This window comes from Aulonocara stuartgranti (assembly GCF_965226115.1).
Source record: "Aulonocara stuartgranti genome assembly, chromosome: 4".
Classification (NCBI taxonomy): Eukaryota; Metazoa; Chordata; class Actinopteri; order Cichliformes; family Cichlidae; genus Aulonocara; species Aulonocara stuartgranti.
Window position 1 is genome coordinate 21,280,432 of NC_138942.1, and position 20,989 is coordinate 21,301,420.

At 39.7% G+C, this 20,989-nt stretch overlaps 2 protein-coding genes and 1 long non-coding RNA gene across 6 annotated transcripts; 1 reads left to right on the forward strand and 2 right to left on the reverse strand.

The window, feature by feature from the left end:
- The first annotated feature begins 133 nt into the window (after positions 1–133).
- On the forward strand, positions 134–3,118 carry LOC309704216. Of its 3 annotated transcripts, XR_014276171.1 has the most exons (6): positions 142–181; positions 303–434; positions 851–914; positions 1,273–1,425; positions 1,790–1,880; positions 2,484–3,118. It is a non-coding gene; the product is annotated as an uncharacterized lncRNA (long non-coding RNA). The 3 variants fall into 3 exon arrangements; XR_014276169.1 differs by having other exon boundaries at positions 134–434; XR_014276170.1 differs by having other exon boundaries at positions 134–434; positions 879–914.
- Positions 3,119–5,405: 2,287 nt separating this feature from the next.
- ypel3 (yippee-like 3) lies at positions 5,406–9,930 on the reverse strand. 2 transcript variants are annotated; one of them, XM_082531063.1, is made up of 6 exons: positions 9,650–9,930; positions 9,470–9,531; positions 8,012–8,130; positions 7,818–7,861; positions 7,192–7,300; positions 5,406–6,524 (listed from the first exon to the last, which is right to left on the reverse strand). In XM_082531063.1, the coding sequence occupies exons 3-6, from the start codon at positions 8,126–8,128 to the stop codon at positions 6,435–6,437; spliced, it is 360 nt and encodes a 119-aa protein (XP_082387189.1). In that variant the 5' UTR covers positions 8,129–8,130; positions 9,470–9,531; positions 9,650–9,930; the 3' UTR covers positions 5,406–6,434. The 2 variants fall into 2 exon arrangements, with proteins under 2 accessions (XP_082387189.1, XP_082387188.1); XM_082531062.1 differs by having other exon boundaries at positions 9,470–9,926.
- A 1,676-nt stretch (positions 9,931–11,606) lies between these two features.
- Positions 11,607–20,285, reverse strand: gdpd3a (glycerophosphodiester phosphodiesterase domain containing 3a). Its single transcript, XM_082529241.1, has 10 exons — positions 19,836–20,285; positions 19,234–19,276; positions 18,893–19,028; positions 16,978–17,023; positions 16,046–16,164; positions 15,598–15,687; positions 15,237–15,370; positions 14,626–14,685; positions 14,360–14,411; positions 11,607–12,100 (listed from the first exon to the last, which is right to left on the reverse strand). Exons 1-10 carry the CDS (start codon positions 19,990–19,992, stop codon positions 11,972–11,974), a joined length of 966 nt encoding a protein of 321 aa, XP_082385367.1. The 5' UTR covers positions 19,993–20,285; the 3' UTR covers positions 11,607–11,971.
- Positions 20,286–20,989: the final 704 nt, after the last annotated feature.

The following is a 20,989-nucleotide window of genomic DNA, read 5'->3' on the forward strand; positions in this document are numbered from 1 at the left end:
GCTCCGCTGACATGCGTAAAAAGACATTTTCTTAAAAAGCTGCTGTTATGTCATAAAAATGCAGCCACATCTGAACGTTTTCTGAACACAAAGGAATTTGAGCCGTAAATAAAGGCAACACAACTATTATCAGCATCACTAATACACTGAAAAAAAGGGACTGGCCATCTCTTGGATTTATGTAAGCATCTTGCATGTATTTAACACAATTGCCTCATGTTTTAAAGTTAAATGTAACTATATAGTGTAAAAACTACATGATATGCAGAAAGGGTGTATTAAATTGTTCATATCATGTTCAGGTGAAGTAAGTCAATAAGATAGCAACGTTAAATCTCGTGAAACCACGCGTGATTTCATCTCGCGGGCTTTGGATCGTGGTTTAAAAAAGGCATCCATCTCAGTCAAGTCGAGCAGCCAACTCTACGTTTTTGGTATGTCTTGATTTTTTGAATTAATATTTACCATATTTCAGACAAATGTAGTTAAACGTCTAGAGTGTCGCCATGTAACATGCTAAAAAAGAGCCGTTAGCTTATTTGCTGTTTTATCTGTTGTCAAAGAATTGGCGCTTTTTCATTTGAATTTGTCTTTGGCACAAGAGCCGTAATATCACATTAAACCTAATTACGAGGCACTCATAACATAATTTGGTTTTCTGTGTGAATAGATTTGCCAACTGACTCTTCAGTTACATTGTGTATTTACTGCACCATGGTGTTAGTGAGATTTTGGACATTGAACAGCTTTAGCTAATATCATCAGCGGCATTATGCTAGCTTACATCCCTACCCCTCCTGCCCTCACCTGCTGTCCTTTTGTTTTTGTTTTTTTTTTGCTGCACATTGAGAGACGACCTCTATTCTGCATTTCACCAGGAGTCAGCTGATGGATTGTGGGTTCAAGGTGTTATGGTAAGAAAGTATATTCTATTTTCGTTTCTGTAACTTAATTATAATAGGTTTTTTATAATTATTAGGTGCATGCATACTCACCCTATTAATACAACTGAGAAATCCAAAATCTGCCATAGGTTTAACTTATACCTGTATGTATTGCCAGAAAGGTGATTACTGGACTCGCATTAATGCACACTTGAACTGAAATGAGGTTGTAACTTGTGGGTTCTTGGGTTGCAAATCAGAAACAAACATCTTTGGATTTTTTTTAATCCCATAAGATCTGGAAACACAGTTTTTATTCAACAAAACATTACTGATTAACCAAGCACAGTGCCTGCTGTTATTTCAAAATAATTTTATGTCATTTCAGATAAAATGCAGCATTCCAGTGCATCCCAACCATGCCTTTACAGTCAAGGTTTCTGACGGAGCTGAGTTTCTCTCTGACAGTCTGCTGAAAGTGTTTGCAAAGTGATCGGGGGAACAGGGCACAAAGCTAAAGGATGTAGCTGCCATTATGACAGTAAGAACTTTAAAATTCTTTAACTACAAAGTGTATATGTATTGCATTAGGTCAGTAAAATTTTTATGCTACATCCATTGAAACAGTCAACTATTACCTGTGAGTAATGATTCCACTAAAAGGATGCCATAATTTTCGTCATGCATTTACTGGCCCACTGAGAAAAATTTATCTTTTTTTAAAAATAAATGTTCTGGAAACTATATATCCATAAAGTTGATGTCAAACAGGAACTTTTGATATTGCTTTGTAGATGCTGGTGTTGCATGTTGACTGGTTTAAAAAGTCAAGAGTTTTTGTCTGGGATCATTTTCTTCTGTGCTACTGAAAAGTTCACAAATCTCTGTTTTCTTTGTTATAATAGTCAAGGATGACATTAATGCTCGGAGTCCCTCATCAAAGTGCTCCGCATCTGTGTGAAAGACAATTGCAACATCTTGGTGCAGGAGTTCATGGTGAGTGTTTTATGAGTAGATTGTGGATTTGCAACCTTTAAAAATGCATTTAGTTATCCACTTGATCCTCATTGGACTGGTTAGGACCAGTAGTCCTCTTTAATAATTTGAAGTTCACATGAGGCCTGGTAGTGAACTCGGCCGCCGGCCCTTGAGGCCCCACCCCCACCCCTGTATTAGGGGTCACATCAGTGTGAAAAAACTTTAAATTTGTCATTCTAATGAACAAAGGAAAATCCCACCAGTATTTACATTAGCTTTTGTTTGAAAAAAAAAAAAAAAAGACCAACTGACCAACAGCTAACCAAATTGTGGGGCTGAAAGTCTAAATTCTAACATCTTCTGAGTGACATAGCCTGGATTTCTGATGGGCCGGTGTCTTTCTAACAAAAACTAATGTAAAGCATTTGAAATTATTATGTTTTTCACCCTCTCTTAGAAACTCTGTTAGACCATGAATGGCAGCATGGCAGGCCACTCTTTGGCTATAGCTATTTACTATGTTGCTTGCATTGGTTTAAATTACTCTAACATTAGAACTGGTAGATTCAAAAGAGATGAGTTTAAAAAGGAATCTTAAAGAAATGTTTTGTGTTTAACCAGGACTTGCCTGAGGCCACTGCACAGATTGAGAAAACCACAATGAACATCTGTCTCCAGAGATGCGCCAGGCAATGACTTTTCTGATGTTGTTCTTCAAGATCTGGATAACGTGACCTTTGCAGTAGCCATGCTGTTTGGACCTTTTTTATTCCTTCAACATGAGTTACCCATCACAACTCTGCTACACTTTTGAGGTGATTCAATGGGTGGTAATGGAGTTGGATGCAACTCAGCTCTCAAGAAAAGCTCACAACTAAGACAAAACTGCTCCTGCAACGAAGCTCACTGTTATGCATGTGAGGTGACCAGCTCTAGGTGAGAGGACATTTAAATCTCACACTTGTTCTGCTGCATTTTTGAAGCTCAATTCCAGGAACGGATCGCAGGGTTCATTTTTATATACTCTGCAACTGCCATGAGGACGAGCCGTTTTTTGTTGTTGTTTGTTTTTCCTTTTGCTCTGTACAAGTTCTCTGTCTGTTTGGCAGCATTTTTAAATTTCTCTTTGTATTTTTTCTTTCTTTTACTAGTGAAGAGATGTAGCGTGAACAGTTATACAGTCTAAATATCCCATATGGGTCGTGTGAAATGGTATTTTCAGTTTCATTCAGTTGAAGTAAAGAACGTTGAATATTTCTAAGTGTGCTGTTTTGAACCAAGATGTCACAGTATGATCAGTGCTGTAATTTTTGACAGTCACTGTATCAATGTTATTTTTGCGTCTCTTGAATAAAGTTTTTGACCTGCAAGTGCTAATTTCTTTAGTTATTGGGGTAAAATGGGTAGTGTTAATAGGAAGGTGTTTGCCAATTCAGTAACCTAATTTAATGTTAATGGAAACTAACATTACCTCAAATTGTTTAGTTATAATTGTTGTTTAACTGAATCTTGATGTCAGAGGCCTTAAATAGAATGTTTTGTATTGTTCTTTCCCAACATTTTTCAAAAGAAACAGTCTAATTTCTTTGCTGCGATTGATTCCAGAGAACACGGAAGAACTGACATTATTTAACTGTTGATTTATATAGATTCAGTAGAGGAGTAATGTCAGTTTAATTCTTTACCTACTGCAGTGAAATTAGACATGTTGTTTTGAAAGGTTACTGGTGGATGCCAGCAACCATCTTGGAAGAGAACAATACAATCTGTTATAAGGCCTCCATTTGAAAATTGTGTATTTGATACTAGAATATAATAGCAAAATGTAATTTGAAGATAACATGTAGTATTTAAGTGACCAAGTAGTATTGGGTAAAAGTTATTGAATCGTGTTGGGATAACGTGAGAAAATTGTGAAGGATTAAAATATTCCAAGAGCTCAAATTACTTCATCAAAACATGTTTAAGTCACATTTTATCAACACAAATTGCACAGGTTTATTGAACATGAATAAATTGTGTTAATTTAACTCAATGGTTTAAGTTGCTGCCAAAGCAAAACATCTGTGTGCAACAAATGTCCACCATTGAATTAAGTAAATCCAACAACATATTTTTTTCAGTGTAGGTGCAACTATTTAAAGTCTTTTAAATTTGCATTTTCATTTTAATATCACTATTTATGAAATTAAAGTAATGAAAACTGTTGACTTATTATTTACAAAAATGTAGTTTTAAAGCTATGCAGGCCAATCTGAGTCCTACCTGTTTTTATGCAAATAAATCAGATTTAAAGTGATCTGCTTTGATAATAAGCCTGCTGGAAAACCTATTCTCCTGTCCATAAATGGTGCAACATTTGTTTGTGGGTTAAGCAGCAGAGATGAGTATGTGAGCTGGACCAATAAAAAGCCTGCTAAATCTTCTCTGCCAATGCCAAACAGCTCATTCTGCTACTGACTCTGGTTTGGTGTTATTTATTGGATTGGATGATTGAAGTCTGAAGGAACAAAACATGTTAGCAATTTATTAATTTAACAAGCGGGGGAAGAAGTATTAACTGGCAAAAGAGTCTGGCACCTCCTCCCCATGCTGGTCACAAACTGCTGTGGGATGGCATCCCATTCTTCAAGCAGCATTCGTCAGAAGTCAGCCAGTGTGGTTGTGCCAGACCAGACCTTAGATTGGCTGTGTGCAGTCTGTTCCAGGTTGTCTGGGTAAACAGCCATCGGCCAGATCATTTTGCAAACCTTGACTGGACACCTGCTTGAAGTTGTCCTATAGCATAGCTCTATCCAGATCAGTCAAACATGCCATGGTTGGAGCAGACACCAACTGACTGCTGTAGCAGGGTCCCCGCTCACAGTTGCTCCTAATCAAACAGCAATGAGCCACCTGCAGTACCAGAAGCTCAATAGCAGAAAAAGCTGTTTGGCTTTGACGAGAAGATTTGACTATTTTATAATGGGAACAACTCACAAATGTGGCACCATTTAAGGGGCAATAAACAGGCTTGCAAACAATATAAGATTTATTGCAGAGCATTGTTACAAAGAAATAATGGAGCAAACACAAATTTACTTACTTTTTATGCCAAAGTTTGTAAAGAACCACTTATGGAGATGATAAATAAATCAGGTTTGTTCTTAAAGCCACAGGGAGGCACTAGAGATGGATCAAAGAGTCACGAGCTACTCAGTGTAAACTAATCCCTGGTGATTAAAAAAAGGACTGATCTGTCTCTCGCTACCATCAATAATATAAAATGACACCGATACAAGATGTGTGACCTACAGAATATGCCTAAGTGAGTACTTTAATTCTTCCTTTTTATTAGTTTCCCACCAAAACAGACAATCAAAAGCTACTTTTACCTTTGGCTGTTTTATGAATTTGGCCCTCACACTTTTGTGTTGTCTCAGCACTTTGAACAGAAACTTTCTCAGGCTGTGTTTTGTCTGGATTTGACCACAAAGAAGAAATAAGCTTGATGAGAAAATCAGAAGCGAGATAAGATGAAACACCACAGCACAAACAAAAGTCTTACTGGCATACTGTATTTTAATGAAATATCAGGTTAAAATAAAAAACACTTTAATGAAAGAAGCAGACATTAAAAAAAAAAAAAAAAAAAAAAATCACCATAAATATGCTACATTACCCAAATCACACTCTGCTCTAGCACAATCTAGGAAATCTAAGGGCTGCTTTAGTGTTAGGTCACAAACATATGAAGGATCCGCATTAAGAGTGAAGATATCCCGAATGTGCAGTGGAAAATCTAAATGTGAATCAACTCCAGATCAATGCTTCTCAACACTATCCAGCTTAAGACTTATGAGCAAACACTGCACTCATACACATTCCCACCCAAACGCACACTAAAAGGTAGACCTTCAAGCGGAAGACTTACCCCAGATTATGAATTACAAGATGTTTGTGGGCTTTTTAGGCAAAATATGAACAAGTTTTACTAATCTTAAAAACATTAACTCATAAAAAAAAAAGCCCATCCCGCTTCTCTAAGCGTTCCCATACCCTCACATCAAAAAAGAAGGGATCTCTGGATTAAACAAGCCTAAATAATTCACTCAGTTTGGGTCATTTACATCTAAATATGCACCTTAAAGTCAAAAGGAAAACCCAAATACCTGCATCCAGTGTTTAAGATCAGATAATTTGACTTGCACCGGCCTGCCCACCACGGGGCGAGGCCGTTTCAGTGGTTTAATCGCTAATAGGCGTGCTCAAAATGTAACACCAACTGGTGCCCCGTGTGACTACATCTCCAAGTTCTCACGCGCAAACCCCGCACTCATTCAATCCATGTCCTCCTGCACAACTAGCACTTAGGACAGCATTATCAGCAAATGTGTTGTCGTGCTTGCTGGAAAAAAAAGGAAACAAAACACGAAGAACAGATAAAGATAAGGCATCACATGCTATTCTTGGCAAAGCTGTATGAAGTGAAAGTGTGGCACAGCGATGGCTCGAACGTGGGATGAAGAAGCTACACTGGAACCGTTTTCGCAACTTGTGAAAAAGTCATGACGAAAGACGAAGATTTCCCTCTCAGTCCCAACCGTTGTCCTTTATCATGTGGGACAGCTCGATGATGTACTTCCCCTCCTTGTACTTCTGACTCAGTTCAAAGGCCTGTTCCTGCAGGAGGAAGGTGAAAGGAGTTGTTAGAAAGAGAGAAAAAGTTAGATGACAGATGAAAGAAAGCTGTAGCTGACATGATGTCTGATTAGTGGACAACTAATCTGACATCTTGCTACTTCTTAGAGTGACTTTTAGCAAAGCCCAACCCCAAGTGAAAACACTGCACAAACAAACAGTAAGAGTTTGTCAATCAGAGTGAAGCCACACCCCGAAACATACCCCACTTTGCCGTTTACTCCTAATGGAGATAATAATTCACTAAATGAACAGCATGTTGTCTTAATGAAGGCTTTAAAACAGCGACAGAGACCATAAAGTCATCAGGGAAAAGTTTACAGAAGTAATAAATCAAGAGAGAAAACGGGTCATTTTCTCATGTATTTCTTTACAATTTTTGCAGTTCATGCATTAATGCAGACAGTGACATTCACATAACAATCACTGGAAAGTCCAGATGTTCTTGATTACATCATTTCTTTGTTGTTTTTGTGCACATTCTGCGTCTTACAAAAATGTCCCAATTGATTTGTGCGATATGTATAAAATTCGTCATGGCACCAGAAAAGTGTGTGTGGACGTCTCAGTGAATTAAAAAACAAAAAGCCTTTAAGTGATTTAAAGATGAATAATCCTGCACTGTATTTGCTGGAGGACATATACGTACATATTTCCAGCCCAACGTGGTGTGACAGTTTTCGCAGTAGATGTCGGCCACAGCATGAAGTCCCGTGAGCAGCAGTCTCTCCTCAGCAGGGCCGCAGCCGACATTGACCCTGAAGACAAAAGCATGGACACACTGTGATTAAACTGTTCTCTTCAGTAATCACTCAAGGACAGCCTCTCCTGCACAGCTACAACCTCCTTTAGGAGAAAATGTTAATGAAACCCTACTATTCAAAAAGGGCTGCACCTGAACAAATTAAGATTTAAACTGAGTGGAGCTAGTAGGTTAATATTTAAGACGCAAACAGTGTGTACTCCTGACCCACTAACCCCGGAAGAACGTGAGCTCACACACCTTCAAAATCCAAACTAGAGCAAATCAAGTTGTCCGTTCAGTGTGGTTTGATCAAACAAGCGCGATACTAGAAATGTGTTTTCACCGAGAAATAGACTTTTTATAAAACGATTTGCGTGAAAAAATAACATTTTTGCACAAAGTGGCTTTAAAGTTGTTGTGAATACAAGTGAGATGTGAAAAACAACAACAGTTCCCTCTTCTGTCTACAGGAGAAGTGAGACTGGAAACCGAAAACAGGAAAAACCTGCTTTTTAATAGTTGATACTTACACAGAGTTGAAGAGGTAGGCTCGGCCCTGGCTGCCTTGGAAAGACTAGGAGACAGGGAGGAAAAATATAAATTAGAGACAGACTGCAAACCCAACCCTGATATGTCTCAGATGCAACTTTCTAAAATAACCATGAAGCAAATGTGCATGGCATCTGACATGATTATCAACAAAAAAGACAAGCGGCATACAGACCTTGGAGATAAGATCGTCATGATTGGCCAGATGGGCGCGACAGTGCACACAGCTGTAACGGCGGTGGCAGGAGTCCAGATACGCCTGGAACGTCTTGGCTTTTGTCAGCTTCACCATGTCTGAGCAGGACCAAAAACAGAGAGAGACGAGGTTTTTTTATTATTGTTTGTATGATGGGTTAGCGATCTTGGCACACAGTTCTTCCATCTGACTAACCATAAACAGGATGATTTCTTTCTCATTTGAATTAACCTTAGCCCCATCACAAGACTATAAAGCTTCACCCTAACGCAATGTGACACAAAGGTTATTAAAGTTAAGCCAAACTAAAAACCAAAAGCAGGACGTTCCTTCCATCTTCTGTCAGACTGTGTGCAATAGTCTATATTCCATCTTGCTGTTAACCATTGCACTATGCAATGTCTCATGCCATATATATTTCTATATGCACAGTGCACATTTTTCTCTATTGTTGTAGAGTATTATTAATAAAGGTTATGTTATAATGCTGAATCTACTTATTTTGTTCCTGTTCTATTCATTTTGCTGCTATAATAATGTAATAACGTGAATTTTTCAGTTGGGGGTAAAAGTCTATCTTATAAAAAGCCCATTGTCAACACAACCAGCCTGATGAGGTGTTTTGTATTAAGACTTAGGATGCCTACATGACTTTCAACTGCCTTCACAAAGTGCTACTACTGTAATCTCTTCAACCAGGCCCCTGATAAGTAGCCCCAGTATTATAATAACTACAAAGAAAACTAAACTAAAATTGAGCACTGTCAAACTGCAATGAGGCTGGACCCAGAGAAAATCTGTTAATCACCTGATCAGATGTGGTCCAGAAAAATCTATGACCAAAGTCCTACTATTATACACCAAGTGAAAATTGAAAGTCAGCACTATAAAGGTGTGACTTACTCCCTCAAGCCTTTGCATTAGTATTTAACAATTTGGAGTTTGTAACTAACAGTTTGAGCTATCTAACATCAAGGTTTTAAGGTCATTCATCCTTAATGAATGAAAGCTATCTGGGTTGGACTCTTTGTCAGCTTCAATCATGCATCTTCTTTTCAATGATTAAATGTATGATGGCAGAGGGTGACTTTACAAGGTATGGATGCATTGTTAGCTGAGACTAGTCAAAAATAACAGGTTAGTTAACCAGGCAGCTTGCTTCCTGGTTTCTAATAGTTGGCACAAATAACCCTTGCTTAGATAAATGCAGCAGTTAACCCAAATTCAAGGACTGTACAGGCACTGTCAGTCTACCAGTCAACGTAAACGGACTGATGGTGCATCTGCCAGCTGCAGGAGTATATCGGGCCACTAGCTCTGCTTTGACCTAGCTTAGTGTGTTAGCTAGCCCGCTAGCTCCGCACTGTCAACACACAACAGCAGCGGCAGCAGCGCAGATGCGCATTGCAGGACATTTCTCGGTGTCCGTCCACTCACCTAAAAACACCGAAGCTCCCCACAGTCTAGACAGCGGACTGGTGTGGCCGGCAGCTGAAAAACTTCAGGTAAAAGGCAGAAAAACGGTCAGTTTGGTGAGAAACGATCGACCACGCGTTGGCGGTTCGGACACACAAAAAAGGACAGACAGCTCTGGCTGTTGAAGCGGAGCCCGTTTACCCGCGTCTCTCTTTTGTTTTTTGAACCAGAACCAGCGCTCAAAGTTCCGAAACGACCTTCTTTAAAAGTGGAGCTGGACGCCGACAAAGCTGGCAGGCTGACAAGGAGCGAAAGCAGCGACCTCGGCGGGAGGGAAAATGCGATTTGTTTATGAAAACACGCATAGGAGGAAGTCTGGGTAGTGCAAAACAAATCCCCGCTGACCAATCAGAGCCTCCGAGTGACGTTAGAATGTGGGTCAACCAATCAGATTCCATCTTACCGGGGCCTTTTATGGCTATCGATTTGATTGCTGTTTGGTAGCGTTTCATAAATGCTGAAAGTGTGTTATTATCTCCGGCCTGTCGGACTGGGATTAAAAATAATTTCAAAAACGAGCATAGTGCTTCTGTAGAGATCAGACCAATAAGAGCAAGAACAACATGCTAACCTGCTACTGTGACAGTTTCCAGGAGTTCTTGGAATATGAGCCTGAGGGAAGGGTTTTATTTGTTGTGGTTTCTTGACTGCTCCTTTGCCTTTCTTGTGTGTGTGTGTGTGTGTGTGTGTGTGTGTGTGTGTATTTTTATGACACACAGGCAGGCGGTCTATTACACTGATCTCTAGTTTAGTTTTGAAACGTTTGGTTATAATTCCTGCAGTTTCCTTGCTTTGTGGTACAGCAACATGTAACATTAAATGTTGATCAATGACCTAGGCCTAGGGTGAGCAGATCCCAACAAACTAAATGTAGGGCATATGTGGCATTTGTGTGGGAGAAAGTGGGACATGTCAGCAATGATGACTTAAAAATAAAAACAAACAAACAATAAACTAGGCACGTACAGGCTAATTGAACAATATTTCAAACTGTCTTGCTAAGCAAATACAGTAAAGATAAAGGGAAACTGAAGTTTGTTCTTATAGTCATGCATATGGAAAGTCTTTATGTACTTTCACTGTGATTTCTGCATTTTGGGGCCTTCAGTTTGAATCTATCCATAGATTTGCATAGCTTTCTTTTGCCACATCTGAAAAGTTCAGCAATTTTATTTAATTATAACACATATATTGTGTCACTTCACACCACATTATTCAGAATATACTGGAACTTCATTTTCTTCTTCAAGTGTGCAACTTGTTGACTTGTAGCTTTCCCTGATGATTATGGCGTTAAACTGGCTAAGCTTCTTCTCACTATAATAAAAGGCCTACCGTTCGCACTGGCTTAAAACCAGAGTTTAGAAAAGTGCAAAGTGCACAGTGTTTTAGTCCCGTGTCCCTACCATCACTTCCAACCAGCCATGGTGGATGACTGCCCCTCCTTGAGTCTGGTTCTGTTTTGAGGTTTTTTCCTGTTAAAAGGGAGTTTTTCCTTCCCACTCTCACCAAGTGCTTGCTCATACTGGGTTGCTTGATTGTTGTGGCTTTCTCTGTATTGTTGTAGGGTCTCTACCTTACATGTAAAGTTCCTTGAGGCAACTTTCGTTGTGATTTGATGCTATATAAATAAAACTGAGTTGATTTGCATGTCCTCCCGAACCAGTCAAAATATGGGAAATTGTCTCAAGTGTCTCAATACTACCAAGACATCTTATTTTATTGCTACTTTGCTCTCGGTGCCTACTGTTATTATTTTTTTGCATAAATCCAGGTATATCCCATTAACTTGATCGTCGCCAACCTACGCAGAAAAATACCCTCTTTGTTTCACCAACAAACTGGTTGATTATTATCACGACCGGGTGGCTGGACTTTGACCATAGTTGCTTGGGAAAACAAGGACACAGGTGAGGTTTACAGCATGTGTACACTCTCTACAGTCTCTTTTAGGTCAAGAAAATCGGTCAAAGAGATTCGCACTATGCTGCCTAGATTGCTCCGTAACACACTGTACTGTATTCATGTTTGTACTGCCAGTAATTACCTTGTAATCTTCTAATGGCCCAAAAGAATATAAAAGCCAAAATGCAAGTGATTTATTCATAATCATTTATTTCTCAAGCCCTATCTTAAAAGTGGCAGAAAGTAACATTAGAGACATTCAAAATAAAGTCACATTTAATCAGATATACAGTCCAGCTAGTTAAATATTCACTCGTTAGATGTGCTGCAGACCAAATCAATGCCGTGGTTTGTTTGTGGGTGGAGGCTGTAGAGACGATCCCATGACAAACAAGTCATTCCGTCAGCAGCGATTAAAGGTCAGCACTGAAGAGATTAATGATAGTTGTGTTCCCACTGCATGGCGATTATTATGTAGACCAAAGATTCTTCAACAAATGTTGCATTAGCCGTTTTTATCAGTGTCATTGTTGCCATCATGTGATGGTGTGCTTGGATTCAGTCCTGACTTCTGTTTTTGCAGAAGTAGCTGGACAGAAGAGTTGGATAGTCACTCATCACTCCAGTGGCTCCTACTTCTAATGCCGCCTCTATGTCTTCTTCTGTGTTGCAAACAAATAAATGCACCTGCAATTGCAACAGTTATCTTCAGTTAAAAACTGACATTTCACTGCTTTGTTTTTCCTTGTATGGCAGCAGAAAATCTGAAGCACCATGGGACAGTTGTTCAGGCTACAGTGTAGATAAATAACCATTACAAAATGATATTGATAATCAATGCAATGGCAACAAAAGTGTCACATTCATCTTGATTAGAATAATATGTATCCTAGGAAACAGAGAAAACAAGGGAAAAAATTTTCATGGAGCATGTTGCAAAGCTAATCTTATTAGCCGAACGAGCCGGTTAACAGGTGAGCACCGAGACTCACTGGCTATTTTGTTAGGGACACCTGTTCAGCTGCTCGTGGACACAAATATCTAATCAGCCAGTCGAATGGCTGCCTGTAGACGTGGTCAAAATGACCTGCAGAAGTTCAAACCGAGCTTCAGAGTGGGGAAGAAATGTGATTGAAATGACTTTGAAAGTGGCTGTTGGTGCCAAACGGCTGGTATGAGTCTTAAAAAAAAAAAAAAGAATAAACTGCTGATCTACTGGGATTTTCCCACAGAACCATATCCAGGCTTTACAAAGGATGGTCCAAGGAAGAAAATACCCAGTGAGCTGTAGTTCTCTGGTCAGAGGAGAGTGGCCAGGCTGCTTTGCTGACAGGAAGGTAACTGTAACTCAACCATTCCTTAAAACCAAGGCATGCAGAGGAGCATTTGTGAATACAAATAAAAAATGTTGAACCTTGAAGCAGATGGGCTACAGAAGCAGAGGACCACACTGGGTGCCATTCATGTCAGCTACAACCAGGAAACTGAAGCTACAGTTCCCACAGACTCACCAAAATTTGACAACAGAAGACGTTACCTGGTCTTATGAATATTGAATTCTGCAAGATTTGCAAGATTTAGATGATGAATTTGGTATAAACATCATGAAAATGAGCCCACCTTGTATCAACGGTTTGGTCATGGTGAGGGGGATATTTTTTGGCACACTTTAGGCATTTTAGTACCAACTGACCATCAGATAAACACCACAGTCTACCCAAGTATTGTTGCTGACCATGTCCATCCCTTTATGACCAGCGTACCCATCCTTTGGTTCACTAGTTCTTTCCAGCAGGATAATACACCAAGTCACAAAGCTCAACTCATCTTAAACTGGTTTCTTTAACACGACAATGAGTTCATTGTACTTAAATAAACTCCAAGGTTAACAGATCTCAATCCAACAGAGCACCTTTGGGATGTGGTGGAACAGGTGATTCACATTACTGATGTGCAGCTGACAAATCTGCGGCAACTGTGTGATGCCATCATGTCAATATGGACCAAAATATCTGGAGAATGTTTTCAGCACCTTGTTGAATCTGTGCCATGAAGAATTAAGGCAGTTTTGAAGGCAAAAGGACACAAACCTGGTAGTCGGCACCAATTACCTACTAAAGAGTCTAGTGAGGGAATATCAGTAGGACTGATTAGGACATTCAGTGGACTGATAAGCTGTAAATCGTGTGGACATGTTACTGAATCACTGATTAAAATACTTGGATTTTAACATGCCCACAAATTCTCCCCAAAACACTAAAAAACAACATGTAGATGATATAGAAAGAAACATTTCCTGGTTGCTACTTTGGCATTATTTAAAAAAGTGTTGAAATACAACAAGGACAAAATATAAATATCACATAGCTTAAAGAGTGTTACTTTCTCCAGCTATTGAGTGGAGTCATGTCCTGACAACAGGGTTGATCTCATCACATCAGGATAGAGATGATGCATTCAGGACACTCATAGTGGTTGTGTGAGGTCAACTATTTGTCATGCTGAAGTGCTTTCTGTGTTAGATCATAACCTGTTGAGTTTGAATAGCATCATGCAGCTGACCATGCAGTGACTAGTAGGAGAAAAATCAAATCCATTGACTTTAACAGGAATTATATTTTGGGGATTCCCTGTTCATCTTTTCATGGAAGACACAAGAGCAAAGTAAAAGGTGAAGCAAAACTGTTCCAGGAAAGTTTCTGAGCACACTTGTGGTCCCTGCACTGTTTCTATCTAAATGAGAATGAGCAAACAAAACTCTGATAAGACAAAGAGCCTTTGACAAGGTAAACAAACATTTGTGATATTTTTCATATTTGCCTCTCAGTATTTAGCGTTTTATTTTACTCTGATATGTTTATATTCCACAGTTCTGGCTTTCTTTGCATTTCTTTAACTCTTCTTTCAAGCACAGTGCTGTAAACACTTAGAAATGTGATTTCGTACCTGAATTCCACGGGCAGCGAGGTGCCTAAAAAGACTCTTCCTCATAGTTATTCTGCAATGACAGCATGAAAGAAGCAAATTTAAAATAAAACACAAACTGCACACTGTGCTTAAAATGCTAGATTTAAGCTAGCAGTGTAAACAATCTTTCAGTGTAGTGAGGACTGAATGTTTTGTCGATTTTTGGCATTTATAATTTAGATTTCAAGACCAATAAATAAGTGAGTAGGAACAACTACCATAGTCCTTTTTAATACTTCTCTTACTTTTCTATCAAACACACAACGAGCTTGTTCCTCAGGAGAGCTTCATCGGGAATGAATGTCCTTCAGCGCACACAGAGACAGAGTAAGACACAGTTACACTTTTATGAAATAAAAGTATCTGAGAGAATAAAAACCAAGAGGTCGCAGAAAAAGGCTTACAACTACATGATTAAATTGTCATTGCACAGAGAAACTTTCAGTGCTCCCAGAGTTTTATAAATAAAAGTAAATCATAAATCTGAATGTGTTTAACAGAAATGTATGAACCACAGCTGAACAAGCAGAACATAAACATTCACAACTACAACCCCCCCCCCAAAGTAAACGGTCAGAATTTAAAACCAAAGGGAAAATTGCTGGTTTTTCCCCCAAATAAGGCAACACAGACCCAGAGCCTGTACCATACTTAAACCAGTCATGCTTAGCTGTTATTCACCATCATCATTCAAATTCTCATTTTGAACCAGGAAAAATGTTAATGGGCTCCAGACACAGTGAGCATAGATAGCAAGAACATGAAGCGTCACCGTCTTAACAGAAAAAGGACTGTGCATGCACATGAATGGACACAGTTTACTCAGCATGCACTGAACACACTCCTGCAGTCACACCTGTTGAAGATGCGCATTAGGTAGAACTGCAGCAAACTCTCTCCTATTGGCACAAAGGGCAGCAGCCCCGTGTAGAAGAGAAGTAGAAGCAGCAGGCCTCGGCTCATAGTGAAACTGTACGGCATGGAGCCGTTCTACGTGGAAGGAGAGAAAAGAGACACAGACATGCTGGGTGACAACACTGGTACAGAGGTGGTGTTTATGAATCATGCTGAAAACCATACTGAAAAGCTAAGGAAACCCTGTAACGCCATCATATAGCTTCATTTCATGCATTTCCTGCATGCAATTAAAATGTTATAATGAGTAAAGTGTGTTAATGCTATACAGGTAACTCATCTCCTCCAGCTGGTTAATGTACCATTTTCCAGCATTGCTTCATGATCGTGGAGTCTGCGGAAGCCCACACAGTGATCCCCTCCCTGTTGTAGCGTTTAACCAGATCAGACACCTAAAAACATAAAATCAAGTGGGAAACAAATATTAGCATTCAGGACATGATGACACGAAGGTGTAAGAGTGCAAGTGGTGCAGCAGACACAGCAATCACAGAGGCTGCTGTGCTAGACTTGGGCAGTAAACTGTGGACACTGTTTATAAGGTGGACAACATATTTAGAATTGCACAGGAAAAGCTCCCTAGCCTTGTAGTTAGAAAATCACTCATAATTTGTCCACCTTGACTGGAATTTAGACAATGTATCCACCTCAAAGAGGCCTGATTCAATCCTGAAAAGCTGAAGCTTTTTCATATATCAGGAAATTGTGGTAGAAGTTTGGTGTTGGTTTTTCGGGGCGATTAACGTGTACCCTTTTAATGAGCTCGTGGTTGTTCTCTTTGATCTCAATGCTGATCGGCATCTCAGGGAACTTCTTGAACACATCCTCCAGCAGAGCAAACTTCCTGTCCTTGCCAGTGCTGTAACGGCCTAAAGAAAAGGAGGGGTGAAAAGTAAAGTCACATTAGATGCATGAGCATATCAGAAAGAAATTAACTTGTTATGGCAGTTGACTGTGGTGCACCACACTGCTTTACTCATCTGGGATCTGTCTGCTGCTTTTATCACTCTTTTAATATAGTACCTGCGTTTCAGGTTTGCTTTTATATTAGTTTCATCTGTGTCTACACGTGTTCTGATAATCTGTGCAGTCAGCTATAGTGATGCTAAGAAACGGTGTTCCACAAGGTTTCATTGTTGGCCTCCTGCTGTTTCTAACCGATCGCTTATGATTTGGCTATGTAATTAACAAATACAGTGTGAGCTATGATTTCTTTGCAGATAATTGTATTTCTCCTTATGGCAATAACTTTTACAGTGAATTAAACAATAAATTGCAAGAAAATTGCTGGATGTAGCACATATGATACAAAGTAATATTTATTAATTTTATTTTTAATTAGAAGTTTCATAGTCTGGCAATTATTTAATGATTCAGGCTTTAAGGTTACTCCTCAGAGTCCCTCTAATTTTGCCCCCCTCTCTTGGATATGAATTCAGTATCACTAGCCAACTCTGATCCAGAGTATTAATACTGATGTCCTGCTGGAGGAAATTGGGGAAGCTCATTTTTTTTTATTCTGTCACTTTTAAACAGTAGTTGTTTGATTGTTTTGTCTATACATTTTTCAACATACAGTGTTTGATTTATGATTATGATGATGATTATTGTTATAGATGCATTTCTTCTTCAAATGTCTTTTCATTAAAAATGAACAATTAGATATAACAGGAGGAACTCACCTTCATAAAATGTTACCTCCAGTCTCTCCTTATACAAAGGCAAATCCTAAAAGTTTTAAAACAGAGTTGAACAGAGAGATATAAGGTGAATTTACTATGATGTGATTAAGGTGAAAAGAATTTGTGTACGCCATCGGATATTCTTAGTATTGTTGTCCCAGCTGAGTTGGTACATGCAACAAAGCCGGATGCAAACATTCACTTGATGGTAATCTGATGCTTGAACAAACTCTTACTGAGAAATTACAGCTTTGTTTCCGAGGAAACCTCAAGAGTAATGCAAGCAGCGTGCCCTTTTTGAAGATTATGGTGAATTTAAAAGAATTAAAAGATGCCTCCATGCAGCTCTGTAAGTAATGTTGCTACAGTAAATAAGTGTGCTGTTAAATCTGGATGGAAAAACATGTAATAACATGTAAACCCCCATGTAAAGCCCCGTAGCTCACAGTAGCATTACAACCGAATCTGGCAGTCTCATGTGAGCTTAAGGAACTACCAGATTGTTTGGAAGTGAAAACTGACTTTTAAGCAGTTATTCTGCATTTTACAATAAAACTAAATTGAACTCTAGAGCAGCGGTCCCCAACCCCCGGGCCTCGGACCGGTACCGGTCTGTGAGTCGTTTGGTACCGGGCCGCGAGAGTTGAGGCTCAGGTGTGAAATGTATGGTTTTCAGGGTTTTTATCGGTTTTCAGCGTTATTTTGTTATCGTTTTTATCGTTAACTCGGTTTTCCTGGGTCTTTTCACGTGTGTTATGAATAAATCTTTTTTCGGTACCGTTAGTTTTATTTTGTTTTATTATCCGCGACACCTTAAATATTGTCGGGCATAAACCGGTCCGTGGCGCAAAAAAGGTTGGAGACCGCTGCTCTAGAGTATTATACACTCACACTTGTTCAGCTTCCCATAAATGCAAATATCTAATCGGCCAATCACATGGCAGCAATTACATTTAGGTATGCGGACATGGCCAAGACATCCTGTTGAAGTTCAAACTGAGCATCAGGGTGGGGGGGATTTAAGTAGGTAAAAGTACCTTGTTAATGTCAGAAATCAGAGGAGAATAGCATAGCTGCTTCAAGATGAGGCAACAATAAGTGAAATATCCCCGTGTAACAACCAAATTATGAAGAACAGCATTTCTAAACATGTCAAAACTTGAAGCAGGTGGTCTTTAGCAGTAGAAGACCACATCAAGTACCACTTCTGTTAGCTAAGAAAAGGAAACTGAGACTAATATTGCACAAGTTCAATAAAATTGGACAATAGAAGACTGGAAAAAATGTTGTCTGGTGTGAATCTTGATGTTTTTCTGTGCCATTTGAATGTTAGGATCAGAATTATGGTGTAAATAACATGATCCCATCTTGTGCAAGTGTCAGACATTTTCTTAGCACACTTTGGGGCCAAGAAAATATCTTACCCGTGTATTGTTGCTGACATGTCCATCCCTTTATGAACTGTGTACCTATCTTTTCATAACTGATTCCAGCAGGATAGCACACCATGTCACAAAGCTCAAACATCTAGAAAACAAAAATTGAGTTCCCTGTACTCAAATGGCCTCGCTAGATCCCAATCCAATCGAGCACATTTGGGATGTGGTGGAACAGGAGGTTCATTTATATACAGGCAACAAATCTGCAGTAACTGTCTCATGTCATCATGTCAACATGAACTAAAATCCCTGAGTACTGTATCCAGCACCTTGTTGAATCTGTGCCACAAAAAATTGTATATTTGAGACGTAGTGCTCAAGATAAAACTCACATAGTCTCCTCATGTGTAACAATGAATGTAACAAAGCTCATCTATGAAACAGAAACAGAGCAGGTGTCTCTGAAAGATTACCACTTCTTGTCTCAGTACGGCCTTGTGACCTTTGCCCCAGTCTAGCAGGATCCGGCTTCTTACCTGCAGATTGAGCGAGGAGATTGTGACATCATGGCCAGTCTGCCTCAGCAAATTCTCATCATGTGATACCACCACAAAGCCATCATGTGTCAAATGACAATCCATCTCCAGCATCTCAGTGCCCTGCTCCGCCGCACTGACAACAGAGAAAAGATACGAATAATTAAAATGATGACTCCACCGTTTGTCAGGGGTGTGTGCGTCACTTTCACATTTTTAGCAATACACCTTTTTTGGGAATAGGGAGGGTCGGGGGTGTGGTGTCTAAAAAGTCTGCCATCATGTAAAAATTGATGCATTCTTCTTTCACAGCACTTCAAAGAGGGCAGTGTGGTACTTACTGTGTGAATGCCTCCATGGTGCTCTCTATCCTCTCTCCAGATGCTAAAATTCATAGAAATTATGCCAGTAGTCAGAAAATACGAAGTACTCAAAATGTCTCAGAGAGCTGCTAAACTGGTCCTACTAAACATTACAGCAAATCACATCATCAGTTAGAATTGCACATTAACTTTTCAGCTTGAGCTTCGTGGTAGAACAGAAAAAAGTATCTGCACAGTAAAATAAGATTTAGATATAAAAAACAGGCCTTTTGTTCAAAGACTTCATCTTTAAAGCAGTAAGAAAAATCAGGGGCACCCCATGGGAAAGCTTCATACATAAGGCTTTAACCCACAGGACTAAAATCTGCAGCTGCTGAAAGAAATTAGCATTTAAAATGTTGGAAAGTGAAGCAAAAGCATTCTATAACATTCAATAGCATCAGTGTTTTGGGCTTCTCTCCAGTTAAATTACTGACTGACATGCAGCTGCTTTACAGATGGACTTAAGGCAGATTAAAACTCAGACCTCAGGGCTCAGAGACTGCATGCCAAGCCCAGTCCGGTGAGCACTTCCACACATCATGTTCTTTGAGTCCCACACATTGACTGCAGATCCTTACCTCCTCTGTGTGCGATCTTTTTGCAGTAGAAAGCAGGGCGTTTCTTCCTGTGGAGAATCTGTGGGTTCTTTAGCAGGTAAACCGAGGTGAGGGTGTATCCTCCCAACACTGGGAGGAAAAAATATAAAAAGTTGATCATCCTTTCCTGCATGCACATTCAGCGAGTCCCTGAGAGAGTCTCTGCAAGATCTCACAGTTCAGGTTGACCAGAAGCACCAGCAAAAGAAAAAAAACTTGCTCAGCAAGACAATCTCAAAATGACAACTCGATTTCTCCCTCCAATCACAAGTGGCCAGACCCAAAAACTTTTCTGAAGAACCAGCAGCTTGTTGTGGGAAGATAAGAAAAAAATCCAGACAGACTGGTACGACAGAGAAAAAAGTCCCACCCCTGAATTTCAGTCTTACTCTTAGCAGGTACAGCTGAACCCTCAGAGCTGTAAAAGTCAGTTAATGAAGCACCAGCTCACAACCCCACAGGGCTCTCGCTCTGGCCTCTCCCCTTCCAGTGGTAATGCTGTTTTTATGCTTTTGTTCAGGTTTATATCATACCTGTACCTCTGTCTTGCAACACCTTTCTAATGATTACTTTTATTCTGCTACACAGCTGGAGTATTGCTAATATAATACAGAATATCCTAAAACAGCATATGACTACAAATTACCTGCCAGATGAGTGCAATTAGCCATCTATTGCTTTTTCCAGATGTAATGTGCTGCTGGGCTTAAACACAAGCTGATAACTTAGGAAACAAATGCATCGCAGGCAGCGTGGCAAGTTTCTTATCTTGTATTTGACAAAGGGGATGTGGAATGTAGAGTAGGTAAACTTTGCTTTGACCAGGCCAGAAATATGAAAACCATCTATCTGCAAGCAGTGCTCACCACAACATGCCACGTACAGTCCAAAGTCAGCAGGATAAGCAGCAGCATATTGTTCAACTTGAATGGCAAAGCTGGAATGTGACAAACAATTGTGTGACAGGCCGAGCCTGCAGTGATGTGTTACAACAAGCCTGGTTTTCATGAGAACAGAGAAATCCATTCACTGCAGGGCAAATCAGAGCTTCCAGCATTTTCCTACATTTACAGGTGTCTCGTTTTGACGTGCAAATCGCACAGAAGACAGATCACACCCCACGGTTTGCCACTTTT

What these genes read in the sequence shown, in the direction of transcription:
- ypel3 (XM_082531063.1), bottom strand. Translation starts at nt 8,128, where the DNA reads ATGGTGAAGCTGACAAAAGCCAAGACGTTCCAGGCGTATCTGGACTCC. An exon ending in GCCTACCTCTTCAACTCTGT is followed by an intron (nt 7,301 to 7,817) that starts GTAAGTATCAAC and finishes TTTTGTCTTCAG; the next exon opens with GGTCAATGTCGGCTGCGGCC. An exon ending in CCACGTTGGGCTGGAAATAT is followed by an intron (nt 6,525 to 7,191) that starts GTACGTATATGT and finishes TTCCTCCTGCAG; the next exon opens with GAACAGGCCTTTGAACTGAG.
- gdpd3a (XM_082529241.1), bottom strand. Translation starts at nt 19,992, where the DNA reads ATGTGCATGCAGGAAAGGATGATCAACTTTTTATATTTTTTCCTCCCA. An exon ending in ACCACGAGCTCATTAAAAGG is followed by an intron (nt 15,688 to 16,045) that starts GTACACGTTAAT and finishes TTATGTTTTTAG; the next exon opens with GTGTCTGATCTGGTTAAACG. An exon ending in GTTGTGTGTTTGATAGAAAA is followed by an intron (nt 14,412 to 14,625) that starts GTAAGAGAAGTA and finishes CTGTCATTGCAG; the next exon opens with AATAACTATGAGGAAGAGTC.